Source organism: Sorex araneus, chromosome 3 (genome assembly GCF_027595985.1).
Source record: "Sorex araneus isolate mSorAra2 chromosome 3, mSorAra2.pri, whole genome shotgun sequence".
NCBI lineage: Eukaryota > Metazoa > Chordata > Mammalia > Eulipotyphla > Soricidae > Sorex > Sorex araneus.
The window spans coordinates 79,900,463-79,919,571 of NC_073304.1; the positions used below are offsets into that span (position 1 = coordinate 79,900,463).

The 19,109-nt window shown below is 44.2% G+C and overlaps 2 protein-coding genes across 2 annotated transcripts; one reads left to right on the forward strand and one right to left on the reverse strand.

Annotated features, from left to right (window-relative positions):
• Positions 1-776: 776 nt before the first annotated feature.
• On the reverse strand, positions 777-14,259 carry GREM1 (gremlin 1, DAN family BMP antagonist). The gene is made up of 2 exons (XM_055131575.1): positions 13,988-14,259; positions 777-4,908 (listed from the first exon to the last, which is right to left on the reverse strand). Exon 2 carries the CDS (start codon positions 4,905-4,907, stop codon positions 4,353-4,355), a length of 555 nt encoding a protein of 184 aa, XP_054987550.1. The 5' UTR covers position 4,908; positions 13,988-14,259; the 3' UTR covers positions 777-4,352.
• LOC129403475 (basic proline-rich protein-like) lies at positions 13,754-14,722 on the forward strand. The gene has a single exon (XM_055132101.1). The coding sequence runs from the start codon at positions 13,754-13,756 to the stop codon at positions 14,720-14,722; it is 969 nt and encodes a 322-aa protein (XP_054988076.1).
• Positions 14,723-19,109: the final 4,387 nt, after the last annotated feature.

Below are 19,109 nucleotides of genomic sequence, written 5' to 3' on the forward strand. Positions count from 1 at the left end.
GTCCAGGGCAATATTTCATTTTATCTCACACCTCTATTAAATTATATCAACCATTTGTTTTTTTATTTCCAAGAATGAGAGTTCACCATTTCATAGGCAACTCAAATTATTGCCAAATTATGCTCATTATTAAAAATTTCTTTCTTTTACCCAACCCCAAATCTTCCTCCCATTCTCATCCCCACTTTCTCAAATACTTCTAATGATTCTAAAGAAATCTCTCATCTTCTCTGTTTCTGGCACACTCAGCATAAATAATCCTCTCTAGCTCTTCTTTCTAGTTCTGGGTCCTTTCATTTGCAAAAGAGTTGCAAATGAACTCTTGGGCCGGAGGATAGCACAGCGGGTAGGGCGTTTGCCTTGCACACGGCTGACCTGGGTTCGATCCCCGGCATCCCATATGGTCCCCCAAGCACTGCCAGGAGCAATTCCTGAGTGCAAAGCCAGGAGTAACCCCTGAGCATTGCTGGGTGTGACCCAAAAAGCAAAAAAAAAAAAAAAAAAGAACATTTTTTTTTAAAAAAAAAGCGTTATCTTGAGCTCACCCCATCTCTAACTGTGGTAGCCTGAGGTATCCTCAGCTTGATTCTAGATGCATGATCTGGAAGATCTCAATTGAAGGATGAATGAATTCCATTTGAGTAATATGAGACCTGATTAACTTTTTCTATCCCCCACCCCAGTAGGAATGAATCCTGCCCCAACCCTTCCCCTACCTCTATACCATGAAACAAAACAATTAAAAACACACGCATAAACAGAGAAGAGGTTTGCTTTATTGGTTGCTCTTCGGCAAATGTTATATAGACCATTACTGGTGTGAAATTAAATCTAGTTACAGATTATGAAACTTTGCTTTATACCAAATTAGCTTTTGCAAGACTATCAAATCCCTTCTCATCCTCATACATAGCAAAGTACCTCAATCAAAGTCTATATAATCCTCTGATGTTTTTAAATGATTAAAGCAGACATAATACCCTAGGTGGTTAATATTAAATATCTTGAGAGTGACAGATCCATAGAATGGCTCTCACTCTTAAGCACGAACTGGTCACTTATAAATGTCCTTACATCCACTTTTTAGATATTTTCCTTAAAAGGATTTGTGAACTGTTGATTATTATCTGCTACTTGTTCGTATACTCACATCATAAGTCATACAAAATAACCTTTAAAATCTGCTTAATGGTGTCTTGGAGATGTTGACCTTTAAGGAATATTCAATTAAAACAAAACTAATGTCTTGACTCTGGAACACAAGCTCAGTGTGTCAAGATTGCATGGTTTCCCTCTGATCTGATCAAATCCTGCAATGACATACAACTTGCTTGCTCTCCTTTACTCAACTCAGAGGAAGTTATAGAAAGGAGAAAGAAAAAGAAAATGCTTGACATCACAGTGACCAAAATATTTGAATTAATAATTACATTAAATACCCATAACTTTTTGCTTTACTATTCACATTCCACACAGTGGAAATTATCCCTTCCTCTAAATTGTTTGCTTACATTTTTTAACTTTGAAGAACTAAAACAGCAACAACAACAACAACAAAAATAAACAACCTTACAGCTTTAACAAGGATGTGTTTTTCTCTTTTAATGCCAAGCACAAAGTGTACATCATAAAATGCATATTTGGTGTTTGGCATTATTTTCATAGGACAGATAGAGATCACAAATATCTTGTCACAAAAATATTCCACTATAGTTACAAAAAACATCATTACATTATGGGAGACTCCAATACAATAGGGAGTTGAAAGATATGGCACTTTCGGTAATGTTGGAAAACATACAGACTCGTGCTAGTCTTAATAAAAGCACAGTAAGAAAAGCAGGCATTTCCCTCTCTGGCTCGTGCTGTGCTTTTAGGGTAGTTATGCTGCTGATTATCCCAGTGAAGTTAATTTTGAGGAAATTCTCTTTACTTAAGCCAAATCCAACTTACATGCAAGACTGTGGTACAAGCTACTAAAGGAAGATTACTGCTGCCAACTTAAGTCATCTCTTTTTAACAAAATCGCATGCTTGTGGCAGAGTTAAAACAACAAGAGAAACTCAGTGTCTGCTGGTTCTGAATGTCATTTTTCCCTTCTCGTGTGGTTTTATATTTTCAGCTCCTTCCCCTTTCTCTCCCCCACTCTCCAAATTCTGGCTTAGCATTTGCGTGCTTAATTAAATCCATTCTGTGCTTTACTGTTGAAGGATGTAGATGATAGAAAGATTTAGGGCAGGGGAAGACAGCATAACAAAATGCACAGATGATGTATTTTGCTCAAGTTTGTTTCATGCAGAATCATCAGTAGTGAGTTTGGAAGTTTTATAATTAGACCCACTATTTTGGGTGTTCAAGATAAGTCCTCACTCAAACTATGGCTCTTATGTAGCTATTAGATGTGAGAGCACTTGAGCAAATAAAAAATGAAATAAAAGCAGTCTAGTTTTTAGTTGCAATGGCTTTTGAGTGCTAGGTCCTTAATGGAAAAATGAAAGGAAAGGCTATAGTGTTTGTGTCTCTAGTACATGTGATTTCTGCAGGGAGGCAAAAAGAATGTTTGATGGTTGGAGGTGGGGAGGATACATGTAAAACCTCAGCCTTGAAGTGTATGGGCTAGCCAAATCCAAAAATCACCAGCCCAGCACTCTGGTCATTAGATAACTTTGGCCAAGTGGACATTGTGAATAGCCTGAGTTTAATCATGGAACAGTGTCTACAATGTTACATCAAACTGGCCAGCAGTAAATAACGAATGTATTCAAATACTCTGCTTTCGTAAGCAGATTTCCCACTAGACCTTCAACATACAGAGGAAAAAGGGAGAGTCATGCCCTATACTTTTCTCAGGCATTAAACTACCCTTTGGCCAAGGCAATCCCCTGTATTTTATCACTCTCTTATATTCTCCAGCTCAATTGCCCAACAATAAGACCTATAATATACTTCTTGCATATGTGGAGTAGGCCCTTAATTCCCCTTTCAGACTGGTTCTTTACTCTGCTGAGAAAGAATCTTTTTAATATGGAATTATGATTCCAGAAGCAATGCACAGAAATAAGATACTGACACAAAAGTTATTGTACCCAAGTGTGTGTGTGTGTGGGGGGGGGGGCGGCTACTTGGATCTACTGGCCTGTGAGATTTTTTTGTTTATTTTTGCTTTTTGGGTTACACCGGGCGTTGCACAGGGGTTACTCCTGGCTCATGCACTCAGGAATCTCTCCTGGCGGCGCTCAAGGGACCACATGGGATGCTAGGAATCGAACCCGCCCTACCCGCTGTGCTATCGCTCCAGTCCCTGGCCTGTGAGATTTTTATCTTGTTCTCAACCCTGGGTAGAAACTTCTAAACTACCTCTATTATCCATCCAAGGGGCAAATCAGAAGGGGCTGTTGTGGTTAGCTCATTTACTTGGTTCTGCAAATAGGGGTGACTAATTTATGCTTTGTTTTGTTTGGGGTTGCTACAATTGGCAGTGCTCAGGAGGCTACTTAGGGTCACTTGGGGTCACTTCCAGCAGAGCTTGAAGTTGGGTGCTTTCTCTCTGACCTTCACTGTGCTTTCTCTCTAACCTTCAATATTTAGGTGTGGGATTGCATTACAGAGAGCTTCGCCTCTCTTCCATTCTCTTTGGTCTTGTTAAATATCTGGAAGACACTTTTACTAAAGCCTGGATCTCATTATGTTTACACTTGGCCCCCAAGTCTCTTCTTTGTCTCCCTACTGAATTTGGCTGGGCCAAAATGGTCATCAACCTCCTCTTCTCCCTTCCCTTTCTGCCTGGCCTTTGCTCTGACCCACACCAACTTCCCCCTTTATGTTGTAAGTCTAAGAACAGATGAGTTCATTCAGAAACCTTGGCGGATATTGGGGTAAGTGAAATAGCCACTGAGACCGGAAGAAGGAATGAGCTGTGGAAAGGAGGAAGAGAGGAAGAAGCAAGCACAGGTTGAAATTCCTTTACTGAGTATATCACAGCACTGAAACAAGTTATCTGGCCCTCTGAGTAGCCACTTCCATTAACATTCATTCTGCAGAGAGATTCGGGTCTTTAGGAGAGCACAGGGAAGACAAGCCAGAACCAGACCACAGTCCTGCTGCCCCCCTTTGAATGTGCCCTGGCTGGTTTGAACTTTGGGGCTGCCCCCTTGGAAGTGGATATGTTTGCACAATAGGAAGTGACCTCTAGCAAAGACTATTTCCTCTGGTGTCTGCAAACACCCACAGGCACCCATGCCCATGAAGTAGGCACTAGCAGGCTCCTGCTGGGAGGCACTGGTGGTTCTAGGACTGGCTTTGGACCCGCCTGGAGCTGCATCCTTAGGACAGGCTGGCTGTGCCCCCCAAGCTTAATCCAAATCGATGGATATGCAACGACACTGCTTCACTCGCGTCACTCGCTTCTTCTTGGTTGGGGGTTGCAGTTCCGGGCAGTTGAGGGTGACCATCATGGTGGTGAATTTCTTGGGCTTGCAGAAGGAGCAGGACTGAAAGGAGCCTTCTTCCTTGCGGATGTGTCTGGGGATGTAGAACGAGTTGCACTGGCCGTAGCAGAAGCGGTTGATGATGGTGCGGCTGTTGCAGCCCTCCTCGTGGATGGTCTGCTTCAGCGGTTGCGTTTTGCACCAGTCTCGCTTCAGGTATTTGCGCTCGGTGACGTGCAGGGCCTCCTGGCTGGACTCCAGCACCTCCTCTCCCGGCATGCCCGTGCCCCGCCCCTGGCCGCGCCCCCTGTTCCTGGAGCCGGGCTGCGGCGGGGACTGAGTCTGCTCAGAGTCGTTGTGCCGGGCCTTGTCGGGTGGGGGAATGGCCCCCTGGGACCCTTTCTTTTTCCCCTCGGCAGCCGGCAGCAGGGTCCCCAGGAGGAGAAGCAGGGCTCCCACTGCGTACGCTGTGCGGCTCATGCTATAGGGCGAGACAGAGGGAAGACAGGAGAACAGGGGAATGTTAAGTCAAGGACACATAAATGGCAGCTAGCGTTTCATATTCTACTCGCCTCTCACATGCTCCAGGTGCGGGCACTTGAGCCCAGGGTCCCAGCCCCTGGCCCGGGGCTCGCGGTGATAATGCGCCTTTCCTGGGCCTCCCTCCCGCGGCTCCCTGGTTTGTAAGTTTGCAGGATGCATCCCCGGCTCCTCACAAGACCACATTTGACTGTATCTTTGGGTCCCTTCTTTGTATTCATATTTGTACTTAATATGTTGCTCCTCCGTCAGTCCATATTACTTTTGTTTTGGGGAAAGGTATTTCCTATTGTGATCTAGCACAGCGGGTAGGGCGTTCGCCTTTCACGAAGGCCGACCGGTGTTCCATTCCTCTGCCCCTCTTGGAGAGCCCGGCAAGCTACTGAGAGTATCCTGCCCCCATGGCAGAGCCTGGCAAGCTACCCGAAGCATATTCTATATGCCAAAAAACAGTAACAAGAAGTCTCACAATGGAGACGTTACTGGAGCCTGCTTGAGCAAATCGATGAGCAACGGGAGGACAGTGATACAGTAATCTTGTTTTTAATTTACATTTAATTTTTAATTTACATTTTAATTATAGTTAGTGTAGTGGATTAACTTCACTGGCCAGATGCCTCCTCTACCAGGGCCGGCTCCCGCCCTGGTCTCCTGCTTCCTGAGAGCCAGCAGTTCTCAGGCTTTTGGGGAGAAAACGGTCTCCTGTGGAGGGACCTAGAAGGCACTAGGCAGAGGAAGAATGATTTCCCAGGAGGAGCATGGGATGAAAAGCCCAAACCAGGGATGGAGTGAGTAGGAGCTTACCTTACACAGGGCAGACATGAGTTCAACCCCTGACACCCCATACAGTGTGGTGCCAGAGGACCACCAGGAGCGATTCCTGATCCACCCCTGCCTCCACCAAAAAAAGCAAAGACCAAGGATGAAGTCAAAGTCTTGGGATAATACCTTGTTTCCTAACCTTGGGGAAATAACTTTATTTAATGACTTCATTTAAGGAAAGATATAAAAAGCTCATCTCCCCATACAGGTTAATCACATCCAATCTGATGTAGAAGTGACAACCTGGGCATAGCCAGAGGTATTCCAGAACTACAAACAATTATATGATGAGAAAGACATCACACAACTCCAGGACTGTTCACTGAACCCTCATTTCTTTTAAATGGGCAGATACTCATTATAGCAATTTTTTTTTGCTTTTTGGGTTCACACCCAGCGATGCACAGGGGTTACTCCTGGGTCATACACTAAGGAATTACTCCTGGTGGTGCTCAGGGGACCATATGGGATGCTGGGAATATAACCCGGGTCGGCTGTGTGCAAGGCAAACGCCCTACCCGCTGTGGTATCCTCCAGCCCCTATAGCATTCTTTATACCATGATAGACATGTTTTGCTTTTATTATTAACTTAGTTATTAATGTATTGGAAGTACTAGGACTAAAACCCAGGGCTTTACCCCAAGCAGGGCTCTGCCACCGAGTCACAGTCACCGAGTCACAGTCACAGCCTCTGTTTTGCTATTTTTGATTGGTGATGTGTTAATTATAGGTCTGTGCATGAAAGGTGGAAAAATGTATAAAAGAAAATAGGTAGATGCAAATATTTGCATTAAAAATGTCCCAAACAGATTGAATAACTGAATGACAATGAATTATTATAGCTGTGACAAAGAGTTAGGCATGGGTTTAGAGAGGGCAATGACAAAATGAATAATAGCAGAAAATATTAAATGGGAGCAGTAGGAAAATTGGCTCACAGGAACTCAAGGATGTAGAGAGGGGGAAATGAAGGAAGTGAGGAGTATAAATCAGAGACAGTTTACTCAAGAGGCAGGGTATTCAGAGAAGGTAGGTCAATGGAGATGAAGGAAGAGGAACGGGAGAAGCTTATATTTTTAAAGGAGATTACAAGAGAGGAATGTCATGCTATTAACATTCTCCTGGCATGATGTTTCTCCACTCTGTTCGTGCAGATTATCATCTGGAGATGTTGTTGGAATGTAGACCCAGATTTAGGAGGTCAGCATTTTGAACAAGCATTGAGTAAATAGCAAGTCCTGGAGCACAGTCAGTCATGGGCACAGAGAGACTTATTAAAATGTGGAAGGATTTTCTTATCAGAGAGCACTGTATCCAACTGGCTGCCTTGCTTGCCAGGACATCACACCCATCTGAACTAAGTCCTAAGGTTGCTCCCACTTCCCTCCCCTGTATCCCTTCTCACCGTTTACTAAATCTAATGATGTAGCTGTGAAGCAATCACTTCCCTGCTCTCCTCTAAAAACCAGAGTGACACATGATTGCCATAAAGTTTCACTTAATATTAACTTTATCGTGGCACCCCAAGGTTATATATTTTGGTATTAATAGCTAGGGTAATTACCTTTCATTGTGAAATCTCCATTCCCTAAGGAACAACCCCTAGTAAGTAAAGGCCAATCAGCTCCAAAGATCACTCAGTTGGAAATAATCAAAGATTAAACTTAAACTCTCCTTAAATGGGATCATCTTTCCAACATTAGTCTAATACCTAAGTTCAAGTTCAAAACTGATAACGTGACATTTAGCTCTGACTGCAGACTCCCTGGCTTTTGTCAGTTTATGTTACAACATCTCTGTTCTTTAAACAGAGGCTATTTTTTTTTGCCTCAATAACAACAAAAAATTAATTTCCTTGTTTTGTCTCTTAAAAAAAAAATCACTCAGGAGAAAAGTGCAGTTATAAAACAGTGCTGATTTTCTCCAGAGGCTGAGATAACTTGAACCATGACAGTCATTCTCCTGAGCAAATATATTGTGAATATGAGAAGTTTTCACAAGTGTCTGCTATTTGTTCAATTCAGGGCCAGGGTTAAAATTAAAATTTTGTCTCAACCCATTTCAAAAGAAGAGCATATAAACTAGCCCTAGGCCCTGACCCACAACTTGCCTCACCCCTCTAAATTTGGCTTACGGGATAATTGAGCCCTCCGGGAGTAAGACCCTCAGGAGTGTAAACATTGCTCAGAAGCTAATCAAAGACTGACAAGGGATGTATGTTGACTGCATAAGACAGGTTTACATCATGAGGCCACCCCCTCCCACAACATCTGTTTAGAAAATGCAATGTTCTTTCTCTAACTTGGGACTCCCTTTACTCTCAACTTACCCTTGCCGGCATTTTGCATATGTCATTCAATAAATAGCTAAAGAACTATTCTCAGAGTCATGTAGATTTATTCATCACCTCTTCTCAGTGCCCAATTCCTTTGTTAAAGCACTAACTGTATAGGTCATACTGTTTTTTTTTCTTTTTTGGGGTTACAACCTGCAATGCACAGGGGTTACTCCTGGCTCTGCACTCAGGAATTACTCCTGGCACTGCTCAGGGGACCATATGGGATGATGGGAATCGAACCGGGGTCAGCCGCATGCAAGGCAAATGCCCTACCGGCTGTGCTATTGCTCCAGCCCTGGGGTCATACTGTCTTAAGAGTTTTCATCTTTACATTTTAACTACCTTCCCAACTGTCAATGAGAAGTACAGGCAGTGACCGTTCTCTGTACTGCTGGTCTTTAGTATGGCTAAACTCAGTTTGGCTAGTCTGGGAGCCTTTTAATACTTGTCTTTTTCTAGGAGAATTCTAAACATTACTGCTTTTTTACTTGATCCTACATAGAATGTTGTGAGTTTATTTTCTGATTCATATCATTGAATTCACTATGGCAGAAACCAACAATAAAACAGCAGATTTAAAATTAGTCACTTGTGGTTTTCAGTTTTAATTTGGACAGACTTCCTGTTCCTTTGGGAGTATACTAACACCCATAAAACAAAGTGGTTTGTTTGTTTGTTTGCTTGCTTAAGAAAAGCAAAATTTATCTCAGAAAAGATTTATTAAATGTGGAAAATGTTATAAACTCATTTTTCATTTTTCAAGGGTCTCTTTAAAAGACCTTCAGTGCTTATTAAGATAATTTAGAGTTCTTAAACCTCATAGCTCTGGAGAGAAGCAAAATCAACTTCAGAGATCTCAAACAGAGACCTCTGCTTCTTAGAGAACAGCATTACTGTAAAAGTTGTTCATACTTCACATGAGCAAGAGGGGCGAATGAGAACTATAATTAGTACTGAAATCAGGACTCTGTCAAGTCATTGTGGTCATCCAACCTCCCCCACTCCAAACTGGACTTGATTATTCAGTGAAGGAAATAAGATAGTCCAGCTTTTGAAATCCCAATTGCATTGCCATCAAACAGTTTGCAGAGCTGAAGAGATAGTACAACTGATAGGGTGCTTGTCTTGCATGCAGTCAATCCAAGTTCAATCCATGGCACCTTATGCATTTCCCCAAGCCTGCTCAGAGTGATCTCTGACTGCAGTGCAAGCAGTCAGCCCTGACCACTACCAGGTGTGAACTAAACCCAACAACAAAAATTTTGTGGACATGGAAAAAAATTTAAAAGATATAAATTTCTAAAAAGCAGTATTTTTCCACCAACACATAACAAAATGACCAATAATCAAAACTTAATCCAAATGTTAATATGCATTTTGTTTTCTGTGAATTACCACCCATGTCCAACCAAGAGCTATAAACCTATTATGATAATTTCATCCATAAAATGACCCAAAAGTGCTAAATTTTAAAAAGTGCATTTCACAGACCCAGAGTTTGTCGTGACACTCACAAGAGCCTCCCCTTAATTCTCTTTTGTCAATAGTATACTTTACTTCAAGTCCTGCCTCTTATTTCCTTCATGCATTCCTATTCCTCTAAGAAATCTGATCATATTTTTATGCTAAGCTTTCCCTGTAACAAACCTGTAACAAAGTTTGCTTGTTTGTTTTGTTTTGATTTTAACCATTGTCCTACTCTCCAATGCACTTGTCCCAGAGGGCAAAGATAGTGACTCGAAACAATTCATCACTACTTGATTAGTTCTTTCAGTTTCCCTGAGTGGTCAAGAACAAGTATCTGTGCACAAAATAAATCACATTAACCACTTCTTTCCTGGATCGGTCACAAAATTTATTCCAATTTTCCACAAAGGCTCTAAGAAATAAGATTGTCAAAGACCTGTCTCCGATGTTCTCAGTGTCTTTAGTCAAGTTTAGGCCCAGCTACCTTTTGTCTTCTTCTTACCCATATCTCATGTCAGCCAACCAACCTGCTCACAATCACATAAATGCAGTGCTGGGTGGGAAGTAAATAGACAATGATTAATTAGCCAGATGTGTGTACCTGAACTTGTGGTCAAAACTTCCTGGTGAATCAAGGTTTAGGAAAACAGTCAATAGACATGACATCAAATTACCCTTCCAAAAATAAAAATTAAAAAATAATAATGGTGGAAGTGACAGCAAGTGCTCGAAATGCCTGCCAGGTTTTAGAACAATCTATTTTTTCCCCAAAACTCAATCTTTCAGAAGGGCAAAGCTTATTTAATGTTCTTTAATTTTGGAAAGATAATCAACCTCCAGAAATAAGGCAGAGAATTTGTTAATAGTAAGCTGGTTGCCCTACCATCCCTCACCCCTACTGCTAGCCCTTTTCAGACAAGTTGCAGAAAGAAGACTTAATGACTGGCAAATTAGTGTTGATGCAGTCTCATCTTCTATGTGTTACAAGCATTCTAAATAGAACCTCCTTATTAGGAAGCCTATTCAATAGGCTGAATTAAGTTGAGAGCCCAAAGTCCTAGGAGGCAAACAAGAGACCACTTAATAGTTACTATCTCAGGATCTCTATACTCAGCAGAGCATTTTTTTAAAAAAAATAAATTAATGATTGTATACAATTCTTATGGTGAAAAATAAGGGACTCAGAAAGTAATAAACAATAAATGTTCATTGAGCAGCACTACAGAGTGGCAGCCAAGTTACAAGTTTTGTATCATAATAAAAATATGTTGGGGATGGAGCGATAGCACAGCAGGTAGGGTGTTTGCCTTGCACGTGCCCGACCTGGGTTCGATTCCCAGCATCCCATATGGTCCCCTGAGCACTGCCAGGGGTAATTCCTGAGTGCAGAGCCAAGAGTAACCCCTGCGCATCGCCAGGTGTGACCCAAGAAGAAAAAAAAATGTTAACCCCCTTACAAATGGGATTTAGGATTTAATTTCAGAATAATATAGTAAAATGTCCTGGTTCTGTATAATATTAGTAGCTCTCTGATATCATCACTAATAATAAGAGTTGCCCATAGGTCTGCACCCATAGGTCTGGAAAATTGTGCTAAATCATGATAAAATTTTATTTTTCACTATTAGATATGAGACAGGTTAGATTTTCTTCCTGTTGCCCATCAGGGACCCTAGGCACAATAAAGTATGAATTCTATCCAGATTTCAAGTCAAGATTTGAGCCTCATTCTATCTCAACTCCCAGTACACATATATCTTCAACCACTGTTCTGTGGACACCCAAGACAGTATTTAACAAGAGAGACACATGGACTCATTTCTGATGCAATAAAATGTGATGAATATTGTAACTCAAATAATGATCCATTTTGTGTTTGCATGTTCACAAAAAGACTTCTCTTATTCCAGGAATTACTGTTGTACTTTGCATTTCTAAGAGCATATGTTCAAACTAAAGAAAATTCCTTGCAGATGTAAGACATGGGTTGGTAACACTTGCTTGATCTGTGTCTTGCAGTGGATGCTGCAGTCACCTCCCCCAGCTCCTTTCCATTACATAAAAGGTTTAGGTTTTCCTGTCTGCCCTTTACTTTCTCCTCTAGGACATGTTCCACAACTTTGCTGTCAATAACCATTTCTTGGGAGAGGGGTCTGGAGTATAAGATTTCTTAGAATTTTATCTATTTTATTACTTAAACATTAAGACTGACTTCAGTCTAGAAGACAGAGCAGGCAATTCTCAGAAACTGGGCATGTAACTGATTTCTCTTCTCCCCCCTGTAGCCTCTCCCATCAAAATTACATTAGTCCACTTGGATTTCCTATAGAGCATGAATTACCAAAACATTTCACTCCAAATGAACTTTTGAGAAAATAGGGAGCCTATGAAATTATAAAGTTCATAGAAGACTTTAATTCCTATAATGACCTGGGGGTTAAATACACACACACACACACACACACAGAGAGAGAGAGAGAGAGAGAGAGAGAGAGAGAGAGAGAGAGAGAGAGAGAGCGCAAATACAGTTGTAAAGAACCTTAAAGCAGCTAATACTAAGAATTGGACTGTGCAATTCACCCAGCATAATAATCAGTTGATATACTATGCAGGTTTGGATGCACCATAGCGATGAGAATTTGGAGTTCTCTGAAGATCTATTCCTCATTCATTTGAAAAGACCATCTCTTCAAATTCCCCATGACCTCTGGCTTCCAGAAAGGAAAAAACAAAAATAATTGGGGGAGGGGTGCCGCGAAGGAGGGGGGAGTGAGAAAGAAAAGGAAAGAAAAAGAAGAAGGGCCCTCAAAAGCCCTGGGATGAAAGAAGATCCTCGCCCTGGGTTCGAGGTTATCTTAACCTCTTCTCTGCTATTTATTTAACTTGTATGCACAGGCAGAAGGAAGTCACTACTCTGGGATCCTTGGGTCAGCTAAAACACCGATGGCCCACTTAACACAATAGTTTGTTTTAATCAGTTCATGTCCTGGCACCATCCCGAAGGGGGAAACAGAAACAGCCGCGCACACCACACACCCCTGGGAAGTGCTCTTTGCGGCAGATCCAATTACCAACTGAGGGTCGCCTCCCTCCCCTGTATTACTAAGGGCAAGATTTTTGACTCCGAACTTTGAGGCTGTATTTCTGTCTAAAGGAGCCGGGATTCCTGGTCCGCGGGGCAACAGGAGGGCAGCCGGGTTCTTCCCAGGAACCCGTTCACTCCAGTCCCGGGAGCGCGGGAAAGGCTTCACTGCAGACCCTACTCATCTCCCTTCTCCCTCTCTCCAAGCCCAGAGACCCAGGGTGGAATGCCAGGTTGGGGCGCCTCCAAGACTGAGTTGGGATGCTGAAGGCAAGCGTGCTTCTGTTCTGCTCAAGTCTGAAAGCCTCAGATAACTCTGGCTGCAGCCCGCCGTCAAGGTGACAGCCCGATGCCCCGGGTCTGTTCTGCGAAGTTCAGAGGGGTAGTAGGCCCGGTGAACGGGCGAGAACGGCGACCACCTGGGTGTCCATCCAGGCCAAGGACCAGTCCCCGGTCAGTCCCGTGTCGTCCGTCGCTAGTGGGGTGTAGCGAGGCGCGACCAGGGCCTTTAGGATAGAGATGAAGGGGTGCCCAGGGAGTACCTCCTAGATGGTTGTTACCACCCGCTGCCTGCACGGCAGCGGATCGTGCGTCTACGGGTGCGCAGCGGACGCAGAGCAGCCAGGAGAAGGGGTCCGAGCGCCCACGAGGGAGCGGCCAGCACGTGGGTGTCGGCGGTGCCCGCGGCGTGCGCACTGCGGGCTCGCGGCACTCGGGGTCCGGGACCGCGCGCCGTACTCGAGCTGTCCCGAGACTCTCGGGTGTCTGCTAGTGCGGAACCGCGCGGCTCAGCCCTGACACTGGGCTCCACCTCGCCTTGGGGAGGAGCAGATGCACCCATCGCGGATATCCAATCCCTCCTGGGCACCGCCGCGTCGCCCACGGCTCTCCGGGAGCGCGGGCCCCGAGGTCCCGAACACCGGGGTCCCCGTCGGTGCCACTTGCCCCACCGTGTACTCACTCACCACCCTCTGCTGCCGCTTTCCCGCCGGAGCACGGGGTGGGGGCCGTGCGCGCTCGGAGCGCGTGAGCCGGGCGGTGCGAGGTGGGCAAAGGGTACAGAGGGCCGGGGACTCATGCTTGCTCTTGACATCCTGGAGTCCAGCCTTGCCCCCCTGGAGAGCGTGCACGGTGAGGTCACAGCCGCCGCGACCTTGGCAGGAAGGTTCCCACAGGCGCTCCCGCAAAGGCTGCTGCGCGTCGGTCCCGGGTGCGGCACGCGACGGTCCCTGGCCGACCCCTTTCCCCCACGCACGCAGGCGCCTTCGCACTCGCAGACATGCATGCACACACGCCTGGTCCCTGCTCACCTGTCAAAGGTGCGGGTCTTCGTGGCCTGCGCTGTCGTGCCACCGCGGCCCGAGCCGCCCGGGCTCGGCGCGGAGTCAGCCGTGGAGGACCGAGAGGACGGCGCTCGCTTGCACACCGGACGGGATGGCCCGGTCTGCGGAGGGCGTCCCGAGTGCGGGGCATCGCGCCGGTCCCGGTTTAAATGCGGGCAGCCGAGCGCGGCGCCCGGGGCCGCGCCTCTCCATTGGCCAGACGCCGCGGCGGGGGCCCGAGCCCGCTATCCGCCCCCTTTCCCGGTACTGCCCCCGCCCCCACCCCCCACCCCGCCTGCCTCCCCGCGGGGTCCCCTCTCCGCCGGCCTCGCCTCTTTGTCTGCTCCCCCCCGCCCGGGCCGGCTGGGAGAGGTCACCCCAGGGAACCGCGCCTGGAATGCACAGCAAATCACATTTTCCGCTCCCGTTGGAGGGGGAAGTGCGAGAGGAAATCCCCCAGGCTCGCGGCCGCTCATTCCTCCTCCGCCCCGGGCCTGGGCTTTTCCTCTCGCCGGCTCCGTTTCGCCCGCGTCCGCCCGGCGATGCTCTGGCTCCCGGCGCGGGCCCCGGGAAGGACCAGCACCTCGCCAGTGGGATCGCGGCCCAATTTTAGACGAGTCTTTTCCCCGTCCAGGAGAGCGGGAGTTCGGGACCCTGCGGTTGAACGGCCGCCCCTGCTCCAGCGCGGCTCCGCCCGAGGCCCCCAACTTCGAGGGCGTTTGACCCCGCGCCCCCTTTCTTTCCAGTCCTTGTGCGCCGGGCTCGCCGGCCGCTGGCACTAGCCTGTCGCCAACGCGACACCCTCGTCTCGGCGCACGCCGCGCTTCTTTCGACTCAGATGCTGGCGGCCTCTGCTGTGAGTGTGCAGGAGGGAGTAGTCTGCGGGGTGGGGTGGGTGGAAAAAATCAGCTTCAAAAGACCCCCTGAACTCAAGGTTTTCATCCCCAAGCCATCTTTAAAAAGAGCGGATGATCGTTGGACGGGAAGGGTTTTTCTAAAGCACGTTGAAGACGAATAAAACAGAAAATCAAATGTCAGATGAGGAAATCGCCTCCCAGGCATTTAAGACAAAAACCTCCGTAAGTGCAAAATTCGTGTCGAATTCTGTATGCATTACTCAAAGCCTCCTGAACAGTGCCGCACCGACGAAGCAGCTCGATATTTTGCGTATGATGAGCGAACACTTTCATTTGTGCCGGTGGCTCGAAAATTGGTTCCTGAAAGAGGCCGAAAGTTCTGTGTCGAAGTTAAAGCCCGTGCAACAATCAAACCGGCGGCAAGTCTGCAGAGCGGCCCAGTCAGACCAGATGATGGCTTTGAAAAAAAAAAAAAGAAAAAAAGAAGTTATAATGAAAGGAAGTTGAAGGTGTCCTTGCTGACTAAATAAAAATAAACAAAACAGCAAAACCCATCAAAAGCCATCTATGAAGCATCTGTGATTTGAATACTTGGTTAAGAAAACAAAAGTAAAAGAAAAAAGGGAAAAGCATGCTTCATTTTCTCCTTAGACAAACATTCGAGAGAAGGGATAAGAACCACTGAACACCTACTAGATACACTTAGGAACTTGAAATAGATTATTTAAAGAAGATGAAACAAAATAAGCAGCCTGCATTAAATCCATATTTAGAGAGTTTATATCTTGAAGGTTTTGTTTATGCAAATTTCTGCTGATGAACTTAGTTCACAATACACTCTTTTCATTTTTTTTTTCTTAAATCATCCCTGATCCATAGTTTGGAGTTGCCTATAAGGTGCAAACATTCAAGGGTCATAAGATTGAGCCTGATTCCATTGGGTGGTGTGAGGAAAAAAGTAGTAGAAGTTTGCAGTTTTGAAAAAATGCTTAAACATTTAACTGTCCCACTCTTGCCCTAGTCCACCATCCGCTATAGGAGTCAGCTGTCCTCTGGGGACAGATTACTCCCAACCACCCTAGAAAAGGTAACAGAGTCTGCGAATTCATTAACTCCTGATCTAAAACCAATGCATTAATCACTCCTCTCCTGCCTCAGACTTATGTAAACTGCCCAGATGAAAATACAGACACAGAGTTCTTCCTGAGCTGAAATTCTTTTAGAGCCTCAAATTTGTGGTTCTCTCTCCCTCCCTCTCTCCCTCTCTCCCTCTCTCCCTCTCCCTTTCCCCCTCTCCCTTTCCCCCTCTCAGTCTTTATTTCATAAATGTTCATCATCATTAGGCTCTTTCCTCAGAAGGCCTCTGAGACTCTCTACTGTAACTCCCCCACACAGCCAGCCTCACCACCTCACGAAAGTCTGCCTTCTTTCCCTGAATCATTTTTCTTCATTGTCTCTCCCAACGTCTAGGATATAAACTTCACTGAAACAGGGATTTATCTATCTTGATTCCTTTGATTGCACAAAGGGCAAATAATATGAAATATCTAACAGAATTGGTATTCTATTCATAAAAAGCAGTGGATTTGGAATATTTAGTGCATTGCTATTAACTAGCAGACTGTCAGCGGAGCCAAATGCGGAGGATAGAACCATCACGTATATTATAAACACGGGGCCCTTCCCTCACAGAACCTATAATCTAGTGTGTTTGAAAATATTAAAATCTATGTCCAAGTTGTTGGCACATTTGTATTTCCACGCTGCTCAAGTAACTGCTCATTGCAAATCATTATCCTATCAGGATGAAGGCAGAAGAGTGAAACCTCCTTGACTGTAATTACATAATTGAAACCTGCTCTTAGTAAGAGGAGAAAGCAGCAGAATGATTCTAACTAGTTTAAAAGTTAAAAATTTAAACTGAAGATTCCTAAATGAAATGGCCAAGGGATCAGTTTCACCTAATGCTGCTCAAATAATGCTAAAGCTTTGGGGAAAGCTTGGAGGATGGTCCGTTCAGTTCATTGGTCTAGAAAAGGAAGGTCCATTTCTTTTGTTTTGCTGATCTACTTGCAGACAGTGTTTTCTCTCCATCATGCTGAGTGAAGTCAGTCAAAGGAAAGGGGTAGATACAGAATAAACTCTCTCATGTGTGGGATTTAAAGATTCACAACAAGGTAGCAAAAAAAGGGCTTAAGGCAACAATAGAAGAACTAATCCATGTAACTGATTTGTGGGGGGATTGAAATGGAGGGATATTGGGGTCCTTGGGGGAAGGAAGGAGCTATATTGGTGACTGATACCATGTTGCAATTACATATTTAGGAAAACATCCCCAAAACTTCAAAAAGAGCTACTCTCCTGTTCAGGTGAAGAATTGTATAGATGCTTAAAGTAGGTTAGGTCAGTTTTTTGGTTTTGTTTTGTTTTTGCTTTGGTTTTTGCTTAGATTATGTTATGACTTTTCACTTAATGGCAGAAACTCTATACCACTTAAAATTTTTTTTAATTCCATAACCCCTTGGAATTTACTTTATATACCCTTCCTGAAGGGTGGTGGGGAGAGAGTTGGATCAATAGTACGGTGGGCACAACACTTATGTTGCCTGCAATCCAAGCTGGGTTTAATATTCGACCACTACATATGGTTCCTGAGCATCTCCAAGAGTGATCCATAGGTGCAGAACTAATAGTAAGCTTTAAAACCAAAAAAAAAAAAAAAAACTAAAAGAATGAAGAATGTAACACACAGTGATTCTGACAATTAAAGAAAGCTTTGTAAACTCAAGTAACAGTTAAATGTTCACTCCCAACTTCGAAAATCAAATGGTCCATTGACTTAGAATGGATGTTTATTGACTTAAATATTTTAGTGGTTGAACACTAAAATAATTCTGTTACCAAGTCACGAAAAAATTACCACCTGCCAAGTCTTAACTAGTATTGCAATTCTTCTGATCACAGAGCACTTACATATGATTTAAAGTGGAAGCAGAGTTTAATGGAATTTAACTCAGTTTTAGTAAGAAAGGTAAGATAGATCATAGTTGTGTATTCACCTTCAAGATTGAAAACTAGACAATGGGTGAAATATTCTTACTTTATTGGCTCTGTTTCAATGCTTTCTTTACACTATTGTTTATAATGTTTATATAATACCATCTCTCTATGCTTTTTTTCCTTGTACTTCGGGGGAAATAGACACATTCTGACTGAAGTTGGATGATAATTACAAAAGATGAGCACGTCTTTTGCATATGGGAAGCCCAGGTCTGATTCCTAACACCACATGATCCCATGAACATCACCAGATGACATCTCTGACCAACACTCCAGGAGTGGCTACTCCTGTGTACTACTGGGTGTGCCTCTCCTCCCAAAGCATACATGTGTATCTGGAATAAAATAATTTAGTTATGAATTAATGAAAAAAATTCAAATGAGAAAATTTCCAGAAATGAGATAGTAAGATCTGACAAAACACATGAAGAAACCCAAGTGCTTCACACACACACAAAAAGAATCCTGAGCAACTAATACACATGAAATGATGTTATATATCATGCTAGTAAATTGTGTGAGTGCAAGCTGAAGTAAGAAGATACCCTTGTTTATCTAGCAGATTAGCAAAGAATTATCCAGCTTTCCCAGTACCCAGCTCTGAAAAGAACATGAAGATGCAGGCCTTTAAATGTGTTCATTATTACTAGTGAGAGTCTAAATTGGTATAGCCATTTTAGAAAGTAATTTGTCAATCTGAGACTAAATCTAATATTCAGCAGGGAATACCTCTCAGGACCTCCCTTCTACATAAAAACCTTAGAATTTGAGCACATGAAGACCAGAAACATGCATGAAAAAACTTCTCACCCAAGCGGCAGAGGCTGGCAAGCTACCCATGGCATATTCGATATGCCAAAAACAGTAACTAAGAAGTCTCACAATGGAGACGTTACTGATGCCTGCTTGAGCAAATCGATGAGCAACAGGATGACAGTGATACAGTGATACAGTGACACAATGGATGCGTCATTAGAGATCAAACAGTACCCAGCAACAAAAGTGAGAGAAGGTATAGGGAACTATTGCATTCATGCAACAAAACATTATATGGTTAGTAAAGGAAATGGAGTAGATTTTCATAAAGTTTAAAAATAGTGACATAAGGCATAGGGGCCAGAGTGATAACATAGCAGGTAGGGCATTTGCCTTGCATGTGGCTGACCTGGGTTCGATTCTCGGCATCCCATAGG